Source organism: Chionomys nivalis, chromosome 4 (genome assembly GCF_950005125.1).
Source record: "Chionomys nivalis chromosome 4, mChiNiv1.1, whole genome shotgun sequence".
Lineage (NCBI taxonomy): Eukaryota > Metazoa > Chordata > Mammalia > Rodentia > Cricetidae > Chionomys > Chionomys nivalis.
The window spans coordinates 53342342-53361340 of NC_080089.1; the positions used below are offsets into that span (position 1 = coordinate 53342342).

The 18999-nt window shown below is 39.4% G+C and overlaps 1 protein-coding gene across 5 annotated transcripts in view; it reads right to left on the reverse strand.

Annotated features, from left to right (window-relative positions):
* The window catches only part of Dmxl2 (Dmx like 2), a 136960-nt gene that overhangs the window by 113439 nt on the left and 4522 nt on the right, over positions 1-18999 (reverse strand). For all 5 annotated transcript variants that reach the window (XM_057768580.1, XM_057768578.1, XM_057768576.1 and 2 more), the window contains exons 2-6: positions 9407-9532; positions 6104-6175; positions 3268-3346; positions 2385-2520; positions 1712-1778 (exon numbers count right to left, since the gene is read on the reverse strand). In XM_057768580.1, coding sequence (XP_057624563.1) covers positions 1712-1778; positions 2385-2520; positions 3268-3346; positions 6104-6175; positions 9407-9532 — 480 coding nt within the window. The remainder of the gene's footprint in view (positions 1-1711; positions 1779-2384; positions 2521-3267; positions 3347-6103; positions 6176-9406; positions 9533-18999) is intronic.

Here is an 18999-nt window from a genome sequence, read left to right on the forward strand (position 1 = left end):
AGCTTTGGAGAACTAACTGGCACTGTCTATGAAGGCTAAAGATTCAAGTAACCTACGGCCCAGCCAATTCTACTCCTGTGTACACACAAGAAAAACCCATACTCATGCCTAACACACATGTGCAAGATTCTCATTGCAGCATTACTAACTACACGTCAGAAATGACATGGCAGATTAGTAGAAAAAGAGCAAAAGAATCCATCAGTAACTAGTATACAACAATATGCAGATGAATTAAGGACTTACTTGTGAGATTAAATTTTTTTAAGTTTTAAAATGAAATAATGGATTATTCAAACCACAGTCTGTAAGCCACTCTAATAAATCCCCATTATATTATTTTTCAATCAGTTCTGTTCCTCTAGAGAAGCCCAACTAATACACATAGCAACATATTGTCAGGAAAGGAAGGAAGGAAATCAGAATAGAGGAGGAGGAGTGGGAAGAATCAGGCAGTGGCATGTCATTATGAATGCAGCAGCAGCAAGCCTGCTTTCTCCTTGTCCTTTCGTAGACAGGGTCTGGCCTGCAGCTCTGGTCTCCACCTGCACCTGTCTCGGAACTTAGACATGTGCCACCACCCTCACACTACTGTCCTCCTCCCACTCTACTTCTCAAGTGCTGGGACTACAGGAGTTCGCCATGCAGTGCAGCTCAATTCTACTTTTTAAACAGAATTACATGGTAGTTTTAAGTAGAAAAACTAATTTTAAGGTGGACCATACTCCAGTAGATGGCTATACATCCAAGAGTTTATTAGCAGCACAACTGGACTCACAGGACTTGTGGTGGTGTTGTTTTCTCAAAACAGTCTCACTACGTAGCCCTGGCTGTCCTGGAACTCACAGAGATCTACCTACTTATGCCTCCCAAGTACTGGGATTAAAGTCAAATGCCACTATGTCCAATTTGGGCTCACTGGATTAAAAAAAAAGAACATCAAATTGAGTAAGTATGGAATGGGAGGTGACCCTAGGAGGAGCTGAGTATCATCAAAACACCATACATGAAGCCGGGCGGTGGTGGCGCATGCCTTTAATCCCAGCACTCGGGAGGCAGAGGCAGGCAAATCTCTGTGAGTTCGAGGCCAGCCTGGTCTACAAGAGCTAGTTCCAGGACAGGAACCAAAAAAAGCTATAGAGAAAACACTGTTTCGAAAAATAAAAAAAAAAAAACCCACCATACATGAAATTCTCAAAAATTAATTAAAAAAATTAAATGTAAACTCACAGAAAGACTCCCAGTAGGCACGGCCTGATGAAACCCACATGTACAAGGAGAACTGATTCTTGTTTCTTGTAAGTTGACTTCCATACACCATACTCATTCTCTCTTTGTCCCCATATACAAACACACACACGCGCACAAATAATAAATATAAAAAACTTTAATATAATTGCACAAAAATAAAAGAGGAATAATAATGGCCATTACTTTCCAGATATGTACTATCTGTAGAGATCATACCAGATCTTTTACAAACATTATTTTTCCATTTTACAGAGCTGAGAATTGAGCTCAGGACTTTACCAATGGGAACCACTGCTTGCCATCACTGCACTATATCCCCAGCCTCACAGACACTTTTATGCCTCAAGGAAGCTATGCAGGAGAATTGTCTCAATTTATGGAAGACAGAACTGAAAATGAACGTAAGGGTATTTTCAGTTGTTTTGTTTGAATATTTATTTTTTTTGGCTTGCTCCCTTACCTTTCCAGCAGTAGCAAAATATTCACCATCAGGAGACCATTCCATCAGATGTATAGACACTGAGGTTCTGAAAGCAAACAAAAGCAGCACGTTCAGAACACAATGCATTCTACGCATAAATAGTCAAATATCAATGTCACAATCATCTTAATAGGAGTGTTTCTGCCCATAACAATACACAGTATTTCACCTTACTAAAAATATAAATAAAACTAATTCAAAGTAACTTTCAAAAACAAATAAGTAATAGATGATATTCCTACATCCATGTTAATCAAAATCTTCACTATCACATGTTAAAAAGTGTTTATCACTTTCCCAGAGAAGTATCTCTCTCTATGTAGCCCATGCTAACACTAGTACGACAGTCACCATTCCACTACAGGAAGCTAGATGCTTTCATATCTTCCCGTCACCACCATATTCCAACTCATTAATGAGCAATCCTGTGTGTGTCAATTCTGTCAACTCAAGTACTGAACTGTAAATATGAAAATATTTTACTTTGGGGGAATAATTAACTAATGCACAAATTAAAGAATGATACTATAATGTGTTTTGGTTAGAAAAAAAGGCTAAAATACAATACCATCCAAAAATAAAGACCTCTGTAAGAAGGAACATAATTTAGTATTTTTTGCGAAGTAATATTACAGCAGACTTAGACACTGACTTGCACTGCCAGACACACTTCCAATCATTTAGAACAGGAGGGATTTTACTGTCAATTTCTTCCTCCTCTTCTAGAATATCACTTCCTGGTGGAGCCCACAACTGAATAGAATCAGTTGCTGTCAACAATCTGTTATCTGAAAATTTAAAAATGTTCTGATGAGTAACCAAGGAATATCTACAGAAAGAAATGCAAACACAGTTCTGTTAGGTCTGTAAACTATTAAGCAAAAATCTACAGTACCATCTATGAAAAACACATGGGGTCAGTTCAAAAGAAATCCCCTAGGAGGAAAGGTAAAAACAAATCTGAACAAGAGTCACTATTAGGGAAGACTTGAGAGAAAACAAACACTACAAACTCCCCAGCAATCAATACTAGAGTAACCAGAGCGGACAGCACATCTCAGACACCTTCTACAATGCAGTCTTCTCAAGGTAGGAGACACAACTAAAAATAAATGTTTCTACACGGACTGGAAACAGCCCTCATTGTGAATATGAAAGGAGACAATGGCTACTTATCATTACAGGTTTCTAATCTTTACAAACTAAAGACAGTAATTTCCTGAAATACACAATAACAAAATAAGGTAAAGGATGCTTTCGTTCCTGCCTTATTTATGAGTTTTGTACATAAAATAAAAGTTAACTAAAAAAAAATCACTGATTCTTGAAATATAACAGTAAAAGGCAAAAGCAAAAACAGAAGGGGGGATTAAGCTCAGTATAAAGCAATACATACCAAGAAGAAAAAGCTGTATTTACTCACCAACAAAAATAGAACATTGGTAACTTTTTATCATCAAAGATTATCACATTTTATTTATACATTCAAATCAAATGCTTTATTTTAATAATTTCTGAGTATAGTTGTTAAATACCTTGAGGGTCCCATGCTAAGTTGTATGTCACAGAACTCAAAAAAAACTGCCCAGTTTTAAGCCACTGACACTTGAGTTGCTGAAACACGTAGAGAGAAAGAGAAAAAAAGGTGTTTTAAAAATCCCCAAATTCCACTATTTTATCATTTTCTTCAATTAAAAGAAACTTATAAAGATGCGAATATTACACAACTATTTTAGAAATAACTCTCAATATTCCCACTTACAGGTCATGCTGCCATAGAGAGCTGCTGGTCACGCCCAGTTAAACATGTCCTCTCAAACTACTAACACATTTTCAGAACACGAGACATCCTTCTCTTCACTTCTCTATCTGAAAATCCGTATGCTTTGTGATGATTTGCCTAAACCATCACCCCCGAACTGACAGCCTATCAGCATCCGGAACACTTGCCCGTTCTGCCATCACAACACTGACGCTACTGAATTACTGCTTATTTGTCTGACTTTCCTACCAGACAGCAACACTTTAAGTGAAGGAAGGTCATGATAATCTTCAGGGATTTGCACTGTTGGCTGGTGTTTGTGTTTGTCTCGTTTCTGGCTTTTTTTGATGGGGGGGTGAGAATTTGCTTGTTTTGAACAGGGTCTGGTCTCAAGTAGTCCTGGCTGGCCTGGAACTTGCTATATAGCAAAAAATGACTTGGAACTCCTGACTCTCCTGCTTCTACCACCCAAGTACTGAGATTAGGGGCAACTACTACCATAACCTGTATAATATGGTTGTTGTTAAGAATGGGGCTGGAATGAGCAAGGAAGTCAGGACCGCGAGGGGTGCGCCCACCCACTCAGATGGTGAGGCTGATCTAATGGGAGCTTACCAAGGCCAGCTGGACTGGGACTGATGGAGCATGTGATCAAACCGGACTCTCTGAACATGGTGGACAATGAGGGCTGATGAGAAGCCAAGGACAATGGCACTGGGTTTTGATCCTACTGCATGTACTGGCTTTGTGGAAGCCTAGCCTGTTTGGATGCTCACCTTCCTAGACCTGGATGGAGGGGAGGCAGGGAGGACCTTGGACTTCCCACAGGGCAGGGAACCCTGACTGCTCTTTGGACTGGAGAGGGAGGGGGACTGGGGGGATGGGGAGGGAAATGGGAGGAGGTGGAAATTTTTAATAAATAAATAAATAAATAAAAGAATGGGATTGGAAAAGGTCTGGGTGAAGAGTCTTTAGTTTTGTATTTTTATCTTTTTGCTTTGTCTTTGGTTTTTTGTTTTCAGTTTTCTTTTTGAGACGGGGTCTAGTCATATAACTTTGCCCTGTCTGTGGTGATCCTCCTGCTTCTGCATCCAAGCTCTAGTCTTTTACCATCAGCACATGCAGTGCCTATTATAAAGATGCTAAAATTCTTTTGATTAGGGCCAGAGATGACTCAGCAGTTATGAGCACCTACTGCTCCCCCAGAGGACCCAAGTCCTGTTCCTAACACTTACTTCAGGAGCCTCACAACCACCTGTAACTTTAGCTACACAAAATCTGACACTCTCTTCTGGCCTCCATGGGTTCCTGTACACACATGGCACACATGCACTCACACACAGAGAATAAAAATAAATCTTTTTGAAATTTTTATTAATGCACAGAAATGGAGTCACTGTCTAAAAAAGAAAACTAGATAAAACTCTCAAGAAAACAAGATACCCTAGGTATCTAGTTCTCTCTTCTACCTTGTTCAGACAGGGTTTCTTTGCTATTTATCACTAAGGATACCAGTCAAGCTGGTCCCAATTCTCCTGTCTCCACCTCACATCTCACAACTGCTTCCAGTTCTGCATGCGTTCAGGATATTCAAATTCAGGTCCTCACACCTGCACATGTGAGCCTTCTTCACCAGCACACGTGTAAAATTTTTTAAGTGGTTGATAATTCTAACCTTGTAAGATTTTTTTTTAGCATTCAACAATATAAAATACAGCATTTAGTATATATGTGAATGGTTCTCAATGTGATATGCTAGACCACTTAGCTGGTTAGTAAACTTACCTAAGTGCATAACTCCACCAAAGAAATGTTGTGGGGGATCTGAATACACTAGATACTATTCTAAGTAATTGGGATACAACAATCAAAAGAGTCAAGCTGCCAACCAGTAAGGGAGCTTATAGAACATAAGCTGTAAATAATAAACAAGTACTGTGGGTAAAGCTGAAAATAGATAAGCAGATCAGCGTACAGTAACTCATACCTGTAATCTCATCACTAAGAAGGCTGAGCCAAGAAGTGAAGGAATAATAAAAGCAGAATTTGCAATTTGCAGTACAGACAGACCTTGCTGAGAAGGTATTATTATTACACAGAGACCTAGAGTCTGTAGACGCTAGCCCTAGAGCTGCACAGAGAAGGCATCCACAGAACAGGCAGTGCTCTAGCCCTATAGGGAGGGTGACTGGAATAGGGATGAATTCTGATGGAGAATAGTGTGGTGCTGGGAGGAAGAAGGGAGGTTATAATCTATTTGCAGGTTTATGATCTGCAAGAAATAGGGCGCCCTTACAGAATTTCAAAATTCTCTGAGAAGGAAGAAGGGCAGGTCATTAGAATCAGAAACTAGCAACAGAGACTAGCAATCCAAGCAAAAGGAAGAGCAGTTTAGACTCGGGGAGACCTCAGTACAACAAAGGCAATTAGCAACACTCTAGAAACTTAGGTTTCTAAAAGGCCTTTCCTAACGTCACAGCTGCAGCTACCCCTACCCACTGCTTGTACTGCTTCCTACGGAGCTCTCTACTGCTATTGTAAGTAGATTCTAAGACACCAAGAAAAAAAGTTAACCAAATTCTTAAAATATTCTATCAATTAATACTTACACTATTCCTCTTATGAGAATTTATGCCCAGGGGCTCAAAAATACAAACAGCATTCCCATATGAAGCTGCAACCTAAAGAAGAATGAATACAATGGTAGTATTTAGAAAAGGGTGAAATACAGATAACCTTCTTTGCACAGTAATGTACAAACTAATTTCATACAATCTAAGTCCAATATATCTCCATAATTTATTTCTACAAATAAGCCTGGCAGTATACTAGATTTAACAATCTCTGTTATCAAAAAAAAAAAAATCTGTAGCTCTAAGAATTACGGAGTTGTCCTATTCAAAAACCAACTTTTTTTTTTTTTTGAGACAGGGTCTCAGGTAGTCCAGGTTAGCTTCAAACTTGCTATGTAGCTAAGGCTGGCCAGGAACTCCTGATCTTCTGACTCTAATCCTATTGGGATTACAAAGTCTATCTTAGAAATTAGATTTTCTGTAAGAATTTGTTTTTGGACCAGAGAGATAATAGAGTAATGGTACTTGCCACCAAGCCTGAAAACCTGAGTCCAATCTCCAGAACACACACCCCAGAACACTGACTCCTGCAAGCTATCTTCTGATCTCTACACACACATACATACACACACACACACACACACACATACACAAATGAGCACACTAAATTAAAAAATGTAATTTTAAATTTTTAGTGTTTTTAATATAGAAATGACTTCAGTGACAAAAATATTTTCAGCGGTACAACTCTTTATGAGCACTGTTTAAAATCCAGTAAAAATATAAAAATCATGAGACTTTTTAAAAATCATCAAATGATAACAGGCTTTAAGCATATGACACAAAATGGCTTTAATTGTATCACCAAACAGAAAATACCAATTGAAAAATCACCTTGAGAAAGGGACAGACACAATGAAGGAAATCACTGAACGATCCACAGCACCTGGATAGAGAAGCCACTGCCACTGTTTGCACTCAAGGTGTGGGAACCAGGGCTGGTCTGCTCTAGGTCACACCTGGTAGGAAGGACTATAAGTCCTCAGTTCCTAATACACCAGTGCCCATCTTCTTTTACCTTTTCTTTTGTGGTGTTTGAAGACAGGGTTTCTATGTATATTTCTGGCTGTCCTGGAACTCACTTTGTAGACCAGGCTGGCCTCTAATACAAGAGACCACCTGCCTTTGCCTCCTGAGTGCTGGGATTAAAGGCATGTGCCACCCCTTCCTGGCCAGAGCCCATTTTGTAACAATTCCTACAAGTAGCTCCCAATCCATCATACTCTTGACAAGGAGATAATTGGCATCAGGAAACAGACCAAAGCCATCCATCCCTCTTCACACCGCCTACCCTGGTCAGTCACAGGCCTATGTGGGTATTAGGTAGCTAGCTAGGTAGCTAGCTGGATGGATAGATAGACAGACAGACAGCAGATAGACAGGTTAGGCTTTTCCCCCTTTTAAAGCTGCTACCTAAATATTTAACATGCCTTCCAAGAAAAAGTTTTCAATCCACAGTAGGTCAGGGAAGCTACTTCAAATGTCTTGTTAACAAGAAGTCAGAAATGTGACACTTACCATCACAGGGGTGAAAAATATAAAAATGTGCCAATTTTGCCGTCTTTGCCCAGGTAAGGCACATAGAAACAGCATGTCTGCTCCCCACAGCTATGAATACAATCATCTGCATATTTTAATATTTTTACTTCTGAGATAAAGTCTTATGGTGTTAACAAAGCTGGTTTTAAATTACTAGGTTTAAGCAATCCTCTCATCTCAGCCAGTTTTATTGTATATATTTTTAAAATTGTTACTCCCAGCTGGGCGGTGGTGGCGCACGCCTTTAATCCCAGCACTCGGTAAGCAGAGGCAGGCGGATCTCTGTGAGTTCGAGGCCAGCCTGGTCTACAAGAGCTAGTTCCAGTTCCAGGACAGCCTCCAAAGCTACAGAGAAACCCTGTCCTAAAAATAATAATAATAATAATTCTTACTCCCACAAAAAGTTAATTGTGATTATCATGAACACTTAAGTAATTTATTAAAATTGATCTCTGGCAATTATCATACAACACTAGGCAAGTTTAGAAGTTACCTTGATTGGCCTAGAGAGAAGAGTGACAAAAAGTAATAAAAGAAAGACGGCTCTGCGTGTTCTCTAAAGATAAGTGGAAGTAACACTTCCTGGGAAGAGCTGCAAAGAAAGTCAAAACAGCAAGAAGCAAACACAAGAGACCAGCAGAAAACAGGTGCTTCAAAAGTATTACTACCAAGTAATGTGCACTACATAACTATTAAACCTGATACAAACAACTGACTGAGGCAGGAGAAACTGGATAATAATCATTATTATTTGGCATAAACTTGCATGATTACTATCTATTACCATGGAGACCCTAATTTAACATATCCTCAATAGAATGTTATCCAGTAAAGAACAACTTCTAGAAAACTAAGAATGTTTAAATCGCTGTAATTACCTATCATAGTTTTAAAACCTCCTATTTATAATTATGTAGTGACATACAACTGTCACATATTATTCTTACTGAATTCATAGAATATATATATATACAAATTCACTAAATATACATTAGTATTTGCTGTTTGAAAAAAATGAGAAAAGAAAAAAGAAAATCTGAGAAAGAAGTTCACAAGATACAGTTTAACTATTTCAAAATAAAGCATCTGTTCCAAAGTTTGAATAAATTCTTAAATATTCACTCAACAAACTTTCACTAAATTAACAAACTCAAGCCATCTATGTGACGTATTATAGTAGACACAACTCACTAAACAACTTTTTGTTGTTGTTTTGTTTTTTTCCCGAGACAAGGTTTCTCTGTAGCTTTCGTGCCTGTCCTGGAACTAGCTCTTGTAGACCAGGCTGGCCTCGAACTCACAGAGATCCACCTGCCTCTGCCTCCCAAGTGCTGGGATTAAAGGCGTGCGCCACCACTGCCCTGGCCTCACTAAACTTCTTGACAAGCATTCACTGTGACTGCAGATGCAAGGCCAGGCCTGCTGCTCCAGCTCTTGGCAGACGCTGAAACAGACAGGCTCACTGTGTCCAGGAGTGAAGACCAGCCTGCACACCACAGTGAGACTTCATCTCAAAAACAAACAAGGCTGGTACTGGAATCTGGAAGAAATTGATTCCTCCTCTCTTACTGGCTTAAAGGTTAGGAATTTTCAGTTACAGATCACCAAAACAGCTAAGACAGAGAGGCCTGCAGTCTGCCAACACAGTGAAGATGCTGGTAGAGCAAAGCCACAACTCATGCAAATACTCTGAGAGAATTAAGTACATTTAATTGACACTTAAGTAATTAAATCTCTTACTCTTCCATGTTGGTTAGAGCACTCCACGCAACTGACTTGGATGTTGCCATGTTTAGCACCAGGGATGATCTGCACACATTCAAAGTCGCTCGCCAGAATAACAATATCACAGCCTGATCCATATGCCTAAAAAGGAAAGTTTGTGACACATAAGAGATATAATTTTGAATTATTATTACATAGTTTTATCTTGGATTCTGTTACTAATACAAAGGTATACCTTAGCATTTCTTACAAAACAGTTAATATACAAGTAAAAAGACTAAAAATCATATCAAAATACATAAATCAAGGGCATTCCATGCATTATCATTCAAAAACTGGTTTCAGCAGGCAAAAGTTCTTCCAGTTTTTGTACACTACAGTGTCAGTATCTAAAGCTGAAGAATTGCTATTTAGACTTTTTTTTAGCTCACCTCTGAAAACCATAAAGGAAATAATAAAAATAATAAGTCAGTCGCTGAAAATAGCAATGTATCCTCAGAGTTCAAAGCAGACTTGGGAAAAATCAAAATGGCCATCAGACATGCACTCTGCAGCACAAGCTACCCAACTTACAGATCTGGTAGAGCAATATGAAGATCCAGGCAGTATGCCACACACTAAGACATGACTAGGTAAATTATCTACCAAAACAAAATGGCTAGCTGCCATGACAGAGAGACCTACATGATAGAGGCAAAAGACAAAGGATAAATAAAGACGCCACACCCTCTTTAATCTTAGCAAAAAATTTAGAATGGTATTTGTTGTTGTTGTTGTTGTTGTTATATGAAGAATCAAGTTCATTCATTTGCCCAAGATTTAAATGGAAAATATCCAAACTCAGGTCCTTATGATTCTTGTACTCTTTCCCCGAGTTATATGTCAAGTAAATACTAACTATTCCAGACAGGAATGTGCTCAAGAGGGACCTCCAAACACGGCTCCTGTTCATAATAGATACAACAGGAATCTGGGATGACTGCAAGGACGGACACAAAGGTATGATCGTTCTGCAGTGAGAAAGAAAGGGAGAGAAAAGGAGCAAAGAGAGAGAGAATTTTCTGGATAACTATGCATGCGGCTGCTTCTATACCATGTGTCACTGCTGACAGATGCTATGCAGCGCACTCACTGCTCGGTCATTAAGGCATTTATCCCTCACTGTTTCCAAGGGATAGCAACACACTCCTTAGCCGTAAGGAAGCTTGTTTTTCTAATTCCGCAATGGTTCTCAAATCTGGCTGCATTGAAATTACTTAATAAATTTGCTTAAAAATATATCCCAAGCTTATTAAATCAGAAGTTTCATGTCTGAAAGAACATGGGATTATACAGGAGGATCACTACCAATTCAAAGCCTGCAGGAACATAGGAAGATCCTATATCAGAAGCATGGGGTGGGGATGCTGAAGAGATAGCTCAGTAGATACAAGGGATTACCTCGTAAGCATGAAGAATTTGATCCCCACACTCACATTTAATAAAACAAAACCAGTGTGTCTGCTTAATGTTGCCTGTCTGCATGGATGTAGAAACATCTCCTGGAGTATGAGCAGCCTCTCAGGGCACAGTCCTGAAGAGAACAGACTTACTCTCTCCCCAGAGCCACCCACTGCCAAGGTACTACTACATCATGCTCTAGGATTTTCCAGCCTCTAGAACTATGAATCAAATAAAAACTATTTCTAAATCCAAAAACAAAGTATTCCCTGGATAACAACCAAATAGGCACGGTACAAGGAACTTGTAATCTCAACATTAGTAGAGACAGGTAACCTAACAATTTTTGGTTCCAAAAATCTAAGTACCAGGAAAAATCAATGAAAAAATGTGGAGTTGAAAAAGGTAACATTGCCTTGCTGCTGCTAATTTCCAGCTAGCAACACAATGGATACAGAAAACCTACTGGAAGGGAATCTCCCAAAGCCTTCCCCAACAGCTTACCACTTACTGTGACCTGAGAACAGTACCTTCACTACTCTCACAGCCTGCTTTTGTGAGGAAACTGAGGCCCAGAGAACACCAGTCATTAGCCCAAGTATACAGAGTTAACGTTTGTCTGCCTCACAAGAAGTTCCTTTTTGGGGCTGGAGAGATGGCTCAGAGGTTAAGAGCACTGATTGCTCTTCAGGAGGTCCTGAGTTCAATTCCCAGCAACCACATGGTGGCTCACAACCATCTGTAATGAAATCTGGTGCCCTCTGCTGGCCTGCAGGCATACATGCAGACGTACTGTACACATAATAAATAAAAATAAATCTTTAAAAAAAAAAAAAAAAAAGTTCCTGTTCCAGGAATGGTGAGACAGCTTGGCTAAGAGGACCTGGGCTCAGTTCCCAGTATCTATACACATATGGTACACAGACATGCATACAGGTGAAACACCCATCTACACAAAATTAAAATTTTAAAAAAATGTCTTGCTCTAAGCTGGGTGTTGTGGCACATACACGTAATCCCTACACTCAGCCAGGAAGATCAGGAGTTCAAAGTCATCTACAGTCACATACAAAGTTCAAGATTTGAACTATATTTGAGATACTACCTCAAAAGCCAAAACATAAGAAACAAAATTCCTGGTCTTTCCACTGTGTAAACATGCCTTACTACACTGAGATAGCATGTCTTCCTACACGGCAATGTGCTCTCAGTCCTAGACGGGCCACGCTCAGCTGTGTAATCCTAATACACTTACCACATCACCTGATTTTTAAAAAGCGCACACACACACACCAAGGAAAAAGGAAAAAAAAACTGTTATGTTCTCACTTATAAGTATATATTACTTGTAAAGTAAAGGATAATCATGCTACAACCCAAACCCAGAGCGGCTAAGTAAAAAGGAGGCTCGATGAGGGACAATGTGAATCTCCCTGGGAAGGGAAAACAGAATAGGTACCCTGGGTGGACTGGGGGCGTGTAATGATAGGAACAGGAGGATCCAGTAGGGGAAACTGTGGTTGGGATGTAATATATGAGAAAAAAATAAATTTAAAACATTTTTAAAACCAATAGTTGAAATGGCTTCTACAAAGTCTATAGTTACTAAAAAGATGTTAAATTTCAGAAATCAAAAATTATTTTTTTTTTGGCTCTGTTCTTCATTTTCAGAACCCAGTTTTGTCAGAGGAAGAATTTATGGTACAGGAGAAAAAATGAGCACTCATTAAGCAAATGCTACAGTAACTCCAGGGAGTATGGCCCTGGGCCCCTCTGTGCTAGGTAAATGAAGCAGCTCTGATGTCCTGGATATGCACTGATGCCCCACATGCAAAGCAGAGACAAGTTGTGCAGCCTTGCAAAATGGCTAGGGCTACAAAACAAAATGACCCTCTCTTTTGACTTTAATAGAGTGTTTTTCAACACTTGATGAAAACATTCCATATCACCTATTAAAGGCCAAAAAGTACTGTGATATAACATACTAAATTGCCATGATAAGGATACCATTTCCTTCTTTAGAGATTTTTAAGGTCACCTGAAACAATGATGAAGCATATCTGATTATCCCAGCCCCTCTCACTTTATTTTTAGATAATTGCACTGGCAATGTTATTTTCATAAAAAATTAGTATTGTAATTCATTTTTCAACCTCTCACATTTCTTATATATTTCAAATAGTTAAACACAAATGTCAAGTAAATGCCAAATAGGGTGGTTCATGTTTGCCATTCCAGTACTTGACCAGCTAAGGCAGGAGGATTACTATAATTTCCAGGCCAGCCAGGGCCAAAGAGTAAGACCCTATCTCAAAACACTAATAACAACGTTAAATACAAAAACAAAAATGTTTAAAATTCTTTACATGAATCTGACTTTCCCTAAGAAAATACAAAATAAAAATAGAACTGTGTCACTCCCTGGTGGGGACACAGTCTAGGAAACACCTCATTAAGTGACTCTATCAGGGTGTTCTGTATTCTGTAAACAAGCAAAAAACTAAAGATCAGAGGACTGTCTGCACTGTCTGGAGGTTGTACAAGTTACCTCCAAAGAACAGTCTTGAGATGCTAATGTTGACTCACAAATATGACTTGTCTAACAGCCACAAAGACAAAGCACAGAATGACAAAATCTTCCCAAGAGCCAAGTGCAGTGCCACGCTCCTTAGTCCCAACTAATCAGGGCTGAGGAAGGAAATGACCTTAAACCTACCAGCCTGACAACATAGGGAGACTCAACCTAAAAGGGGGAGGAGGGAGCTAGGAAAGTAAATACAGAAGAAATAGAGAGGAAGAAAAAATAACAATAAGGATGTCTGAAAAAGTCATCAGAAATCATACCATTGCCGGGCGGTGGTGGCGCAGGCCTTTAATCCCAGCACTCGGGAGGCAGAGGCAGGCGGATCTCTGTGAGTTCGAGACCAGCCTGGTCTACAAGAGCTAGTTCCAGGACTGGCTCCAAAACTACAGAGAAACCCTGTCTCGAAAAACCAAAAAAAAAAAAAAAAAAAAAAAAGAAAGAAAGAAATCATACTATTAAGTAACTACATAAAACAAACCTACAAAGAACATAATTCTGTGTATAAATATATATATACATAATTTATATGAGCATTTCCCATATGGGCTGACAATGTTCCCTCCTAGAGCTAATGACCATCTAACAAAAACCTAAATATCAGGCATGAAACACCCTCTTCTGAGTTGTTGGCCAGGACTGTCCAAAAGATAACCAAAACATACAGCCCACTGTTATTGCCCTTGGTTCTCCCCAAGAGATGGAATGTAAGTCCCTATTGCTAAAAGCACCCACGCTTCAGAAACAGGACCCAGAGAGTCCTGAGCTGAAACTAACCTGAATGTCTCCTCGCAAGGACTTGCTTTCATGGTACCAGAAGAAACCAACAGTCCTGCCTAGCTATAAATACCTATAACTCAAAACAATGACCACCATGGCATTCACAACCATAAGGGTGCAATAGTGGCATGTACATCTTGGAAGTAATCAACAGCTCTACAATTGGACTTAGGATCTGCTCAACAAGAGAAAAACTACACCTGGTACTGGAAACCGAGCTAATGAAGGCCAGTGACGTCATGGATCTTGGAGAACCATTGCTTTCCTAAATCACCATCCCTAACTGCGCTCTAAACATTCGTCCTTACACCCATAGGTAAGTGTAGTCCTCACCCCTCATCAAGGAAACTTCTCTTTGCAACAGGTAAAGACAATTACAGAAATCCAGACCCAATCAAAATGCAGAGTTATGAATCCCAGTCCTGAAGGATACAGCTACAAAACAACTCCAGAATCTAATAATCCCAGCATCCCAGAAGGGAAACGCGATATCATTATAAATTATATTGTTCTAATAAACAATCTAGGTGAAGTGGTGGATAAGATTCAGGACCCTAGGCATTCAGACTAAATCTATCAATAGAAAGAATATTCCAGTACATAGATTCCCAGGAGCTAATCAAGCCTAAGGCTACCTTTGCCTTTTCCTGTGTAATGTGATGCTGGAATCCATGTATCTTTTTTGAACCTTGAATACCTGAGATCTTCTTACTTTTATGCTGATATGCCAGCTTGTGAAGAGTTTCTAAATATTAACCCATAATATTACACAATATCAAAATATTACACTTTGTAGGCCAGGTATAGAGGCACACACCTGTGTAGGGAAGCTGAGGTGGGAAGATCACTGAAAGTTCCCCAGCTTTCTACATAGTGAGTTTCAGGCCAGCCAAAGAAGCTATATACTTCTATAATATCATTGTCCTTAAAGGAAATTCTTTATTTGGAAAGCTATAAAGTTCGTTTTACAAGTCCATCGTTCCATATTTCTAATTCTAACTTGATTTTTAGCACTGCCAGAAAATAATGTCAAATCTTTGAAAGAGCACCTTTGCTTCATTCATTTTGAGAAAATGACTGCCAAATATCTAAATAGCTTTGGTTTATCAGATGGTCTTTCAAATAAAAATGGTGCTCTATGAAACAAACGGCTTTAGCTGAGCTAACTAAAACATTTGTCCATTCATCTATAAGACTGTACCTAGGTGCACATCTTATACGCATGTGCATACCCTTTTGTTACATATTTATTATAAAAGATGTATTCTGAACCAGTTGACCATGGTGATGCCCTTGATTAGCCTTGATAGTGAGCCCACCTGTCAGCCCTCGTTACTTTATAGTCTCAGACAGAGGCTTGCTAAGTTCCCCAGGCTAACCTTGAACTCACTCTGCAGCCCAGATAGACCTTATGGTCCTCCTGCCTCAAACTCCCAAGTAGCTGATATTACAGCTCTGTACAGCCAGAATTTCATTCTTGAACTATAGCTACTAAATAAGCTACATAAGTCTGTGAACTGAGTATAAACCAAACTTTATATATGCTTTCTTCTTTTGGCTTTGTTGTTTTCATCTTGTTGGGGGGAAGGAATCAGTGCACATGTCTGTTGCCACCCGCTTGCCAAATAACTCTGATTTCCTGGGCTTTTCCTAAAGTCATAGGAGAAAACTATCACTATGATTTAGTATAATTAATTATTATTATGTCTGGGAAAGAACGCAATATTTAGAGGATGTGATGAAAATGCATCTATTTATAGAAGAAAAAGGAGATACAGGAAGAGGAGAAGAAACAGAAGGAAGAAGAGGAGCAGGAAGAGGAAGTCTGATTTTGCTGTTTCTCTTCCTGATCCTCCTCTTTCCACCACCCGACTCCACCCCACCCCAATATAAAATATTATCATTTTTCCTTTAAGTCACCCCATCAAATTATGATATTCAATGAGAGTCAGATTCTATTCAGAAAGCCCCTTTATAACCACTGACCTCTCAGTCAGGAGTCAGTTAACTGTCAGATGTGTAAGATCAGGGACATCAAACCTAAGCACTCATGTAAGAGGATCAGAAATTTAGGCAGCTGGTTTTACACGTATACAAACACCAACTCCTAGGATTACGATAGACTATCTCTAAAAGAAAGAAAAAATAGCCACACACCATGTAAAGCTGTGTCTATTCTTTAGTAACACAACCTGTACAAGCCGTGCCTGCTCCTTAGTAACAGGCTTATAAGTTGACAGTATGAATTAAAGAGTTCCAGATCAAAACTCTATTGCAAATTGATTCCACAAACTCTAAAATTAAAAATCTAAAATTTATACTAACATATCTAACTTAGAAACTTGCTTTTAAAAAATAACTAGCCATGGGGCTATAGAGATGGCTTAGCCATTAAAAGTTCTGACTGCTCTTCCAGAGGACCTAGATTCAATTCAATTCCCAGCACCCGCATGTCAGCTCACAACATCCAATCCAAAGGATCCAACAACCCTTGTCCCACCTCCTCGCGTACTAAGCATGCATGTGGTGCATATGCATACATACAGGCAAAAACTCATACACACAAAATAATCTTCTAATTAAAAGCAGGTGATAATGCTTTGCTTTCTATCATCAATTCAACTGCCCAAGCACTACTTGTTTTCCCACTGAGTCTCATGGTTGTTAACAACATTCTGTACTCCTTTTAATGATTAAATACAAAGATTCTGATTTAAAATACAGTTCCTCGTGTTGTGGTGAGTCCCAAGTCGTGAAATTATTTTGCGGCTACTTTGCAACTGTAATTTTACTAGTTATGAATTGTAATGTGATTATCTGATAGGTGAGCCCTATGAAAGGGTTGTTCGACCCTCCAAAGGGTCGAAACCCACAAGTTGAGAACCACTGTTATAAATTTTTCCAAGAATGCTTTGTGGCACACAACTGTAGTCCCAGCATTTGAGAGGCTGAAAGAGGAAAATTGCCAGTTGAAGAACAGTCTGAGCAACACAGCAAGAAGATAAAGACAGGGGTAGATGGTGGTGAAATGGTTCAGCAGGTAAAGGCACCCACCACCACATCAATCCCTGGAACCCACATGTTAGAAGGGGATAATCAACTTCTACAAACTGTCCTCTCACCTCTTCATGCATGCCATGGTACATGCATGTCCATATACATACATGTGGACACACATTAATAAAATAATTAATGTAGAAGAGGCAGCTGTGAGCCCACTACTTCAAAAATTCTGAATGGGCTTTTTATGAAACCCGAAATTTTAGAATACCAGACCATGGGGTCTCAAGAGACAAGGCAACAGTCAGACTTCACTACTATGTTATAGTGCTGGTCACTTTCACTCTGGCCCCCAGGAATTTCTAAAGGAATTCACTAAATGCGTAGAGAGCACCTTATTTAAGAATTTGTTTGTGGATGAAAAATGTAAAAATGTTCAGGTGATTTTATCAAGATCATAGAAGTACTTGGACACTCACTGTAAAGGAAGGCATTCAGAACCATATCAGAGTTTCTGGAAAGCTGCTCATCTTCTCACCTAAGCAGAAAAGCTAATTAACAATCTACACAGGGCCCAGTGTTGAGGTTAAATTCCAGCATCCAGGAGGCAGAAGCAAGGGAATCTCTTGACTTAGAGGCCAGCTTGATCTACATATCAAAGGCCGGATAGAAAGACCCCCATCTCAGGTGGGGGGTCCACAATCTACACAGGGACTTAGAAGTCACATACACACATACCAACTGACACTAAATATAAGTCCACAGTTTTTGATATTGCCTGCCAACTCAAACAAAAAGTTACAGTCCAAAAACAAATGGGTGGTGGTGGCACACACCTTTAATCCCAGCACTCGGGAGGCAGAGGTAGGCCGATCTCTGTGAGTTCAAGACCGCCTAGTCTACAAGAGCTAGTTCTAGGACAGGCTCCAAAGCTACAGAAAAACCGTCTCAAAAAAAAAAAAAAATGGTCCAGTTTGAAATCCCTTCTAAATCTCTGACTTCTGTCTTCCCCTTCACTCTATGCATAAGTAGTCAGATTTGGTGCCACACCTGTTAATAGCCAACCAGTGCAAGGACATTTTTCTGTCCAATTCTCTGATATCCCAGGGAAAAGTAACCTCTCATTCCTCCTGAGTCTCCACAAGAAGTGCAGCAGCAAGTGCCTAATAATGCCATACACCTGGTCAGCTGTGATTAATGGACTTAATTCTGCTATTAGATTTCTATGTTTTCCACTTCTCTGGTTCTCTCCCTCGGGTCAGGGCTATGCCCTTTGGGGTTTTTTAATCTCCACAGAGTCCAGCACATCTATGCATTCAACAAACATGCTAAATGTATAAGCAGGTTGATCTTTCTGGTGTTGCCAAAATTCTAAAAGAAAAATGTTACTCTACAGTAGAGTTAAAACATATCTAATCACTAGAAAACAAAAAAGAGCATGTAACACTATCTTCTAATTCTTTTCTTGTTTTTTTTTTTTTGACGTGTAAGGGTGTTTGGGCTGTACATATGTGTGTCTGTGCACCATCTGCATGCCTGGTGATGGCAGAGCATAGAAGAGATGCCCTGGGACTGTAGTTACAGAAAGTTGTGAGCTGCCATATAAGTGCTACACTTGAACCCGGGTCTCTGAAAGGAAAGTCTATGGGCTTAACTGCTAAACAATCATGCCAGCCCCATCTCTAAATTCTCAAAGGAACAGTTTTTCATTCAGACCAACCTTTTAGGGGTATATTAATTTTTTTTTTTTTTGGTTTTTTTTTTTGGTTTTTTGAGGCATGGTTTTTCTATAGAGCCTGTTCTGGCA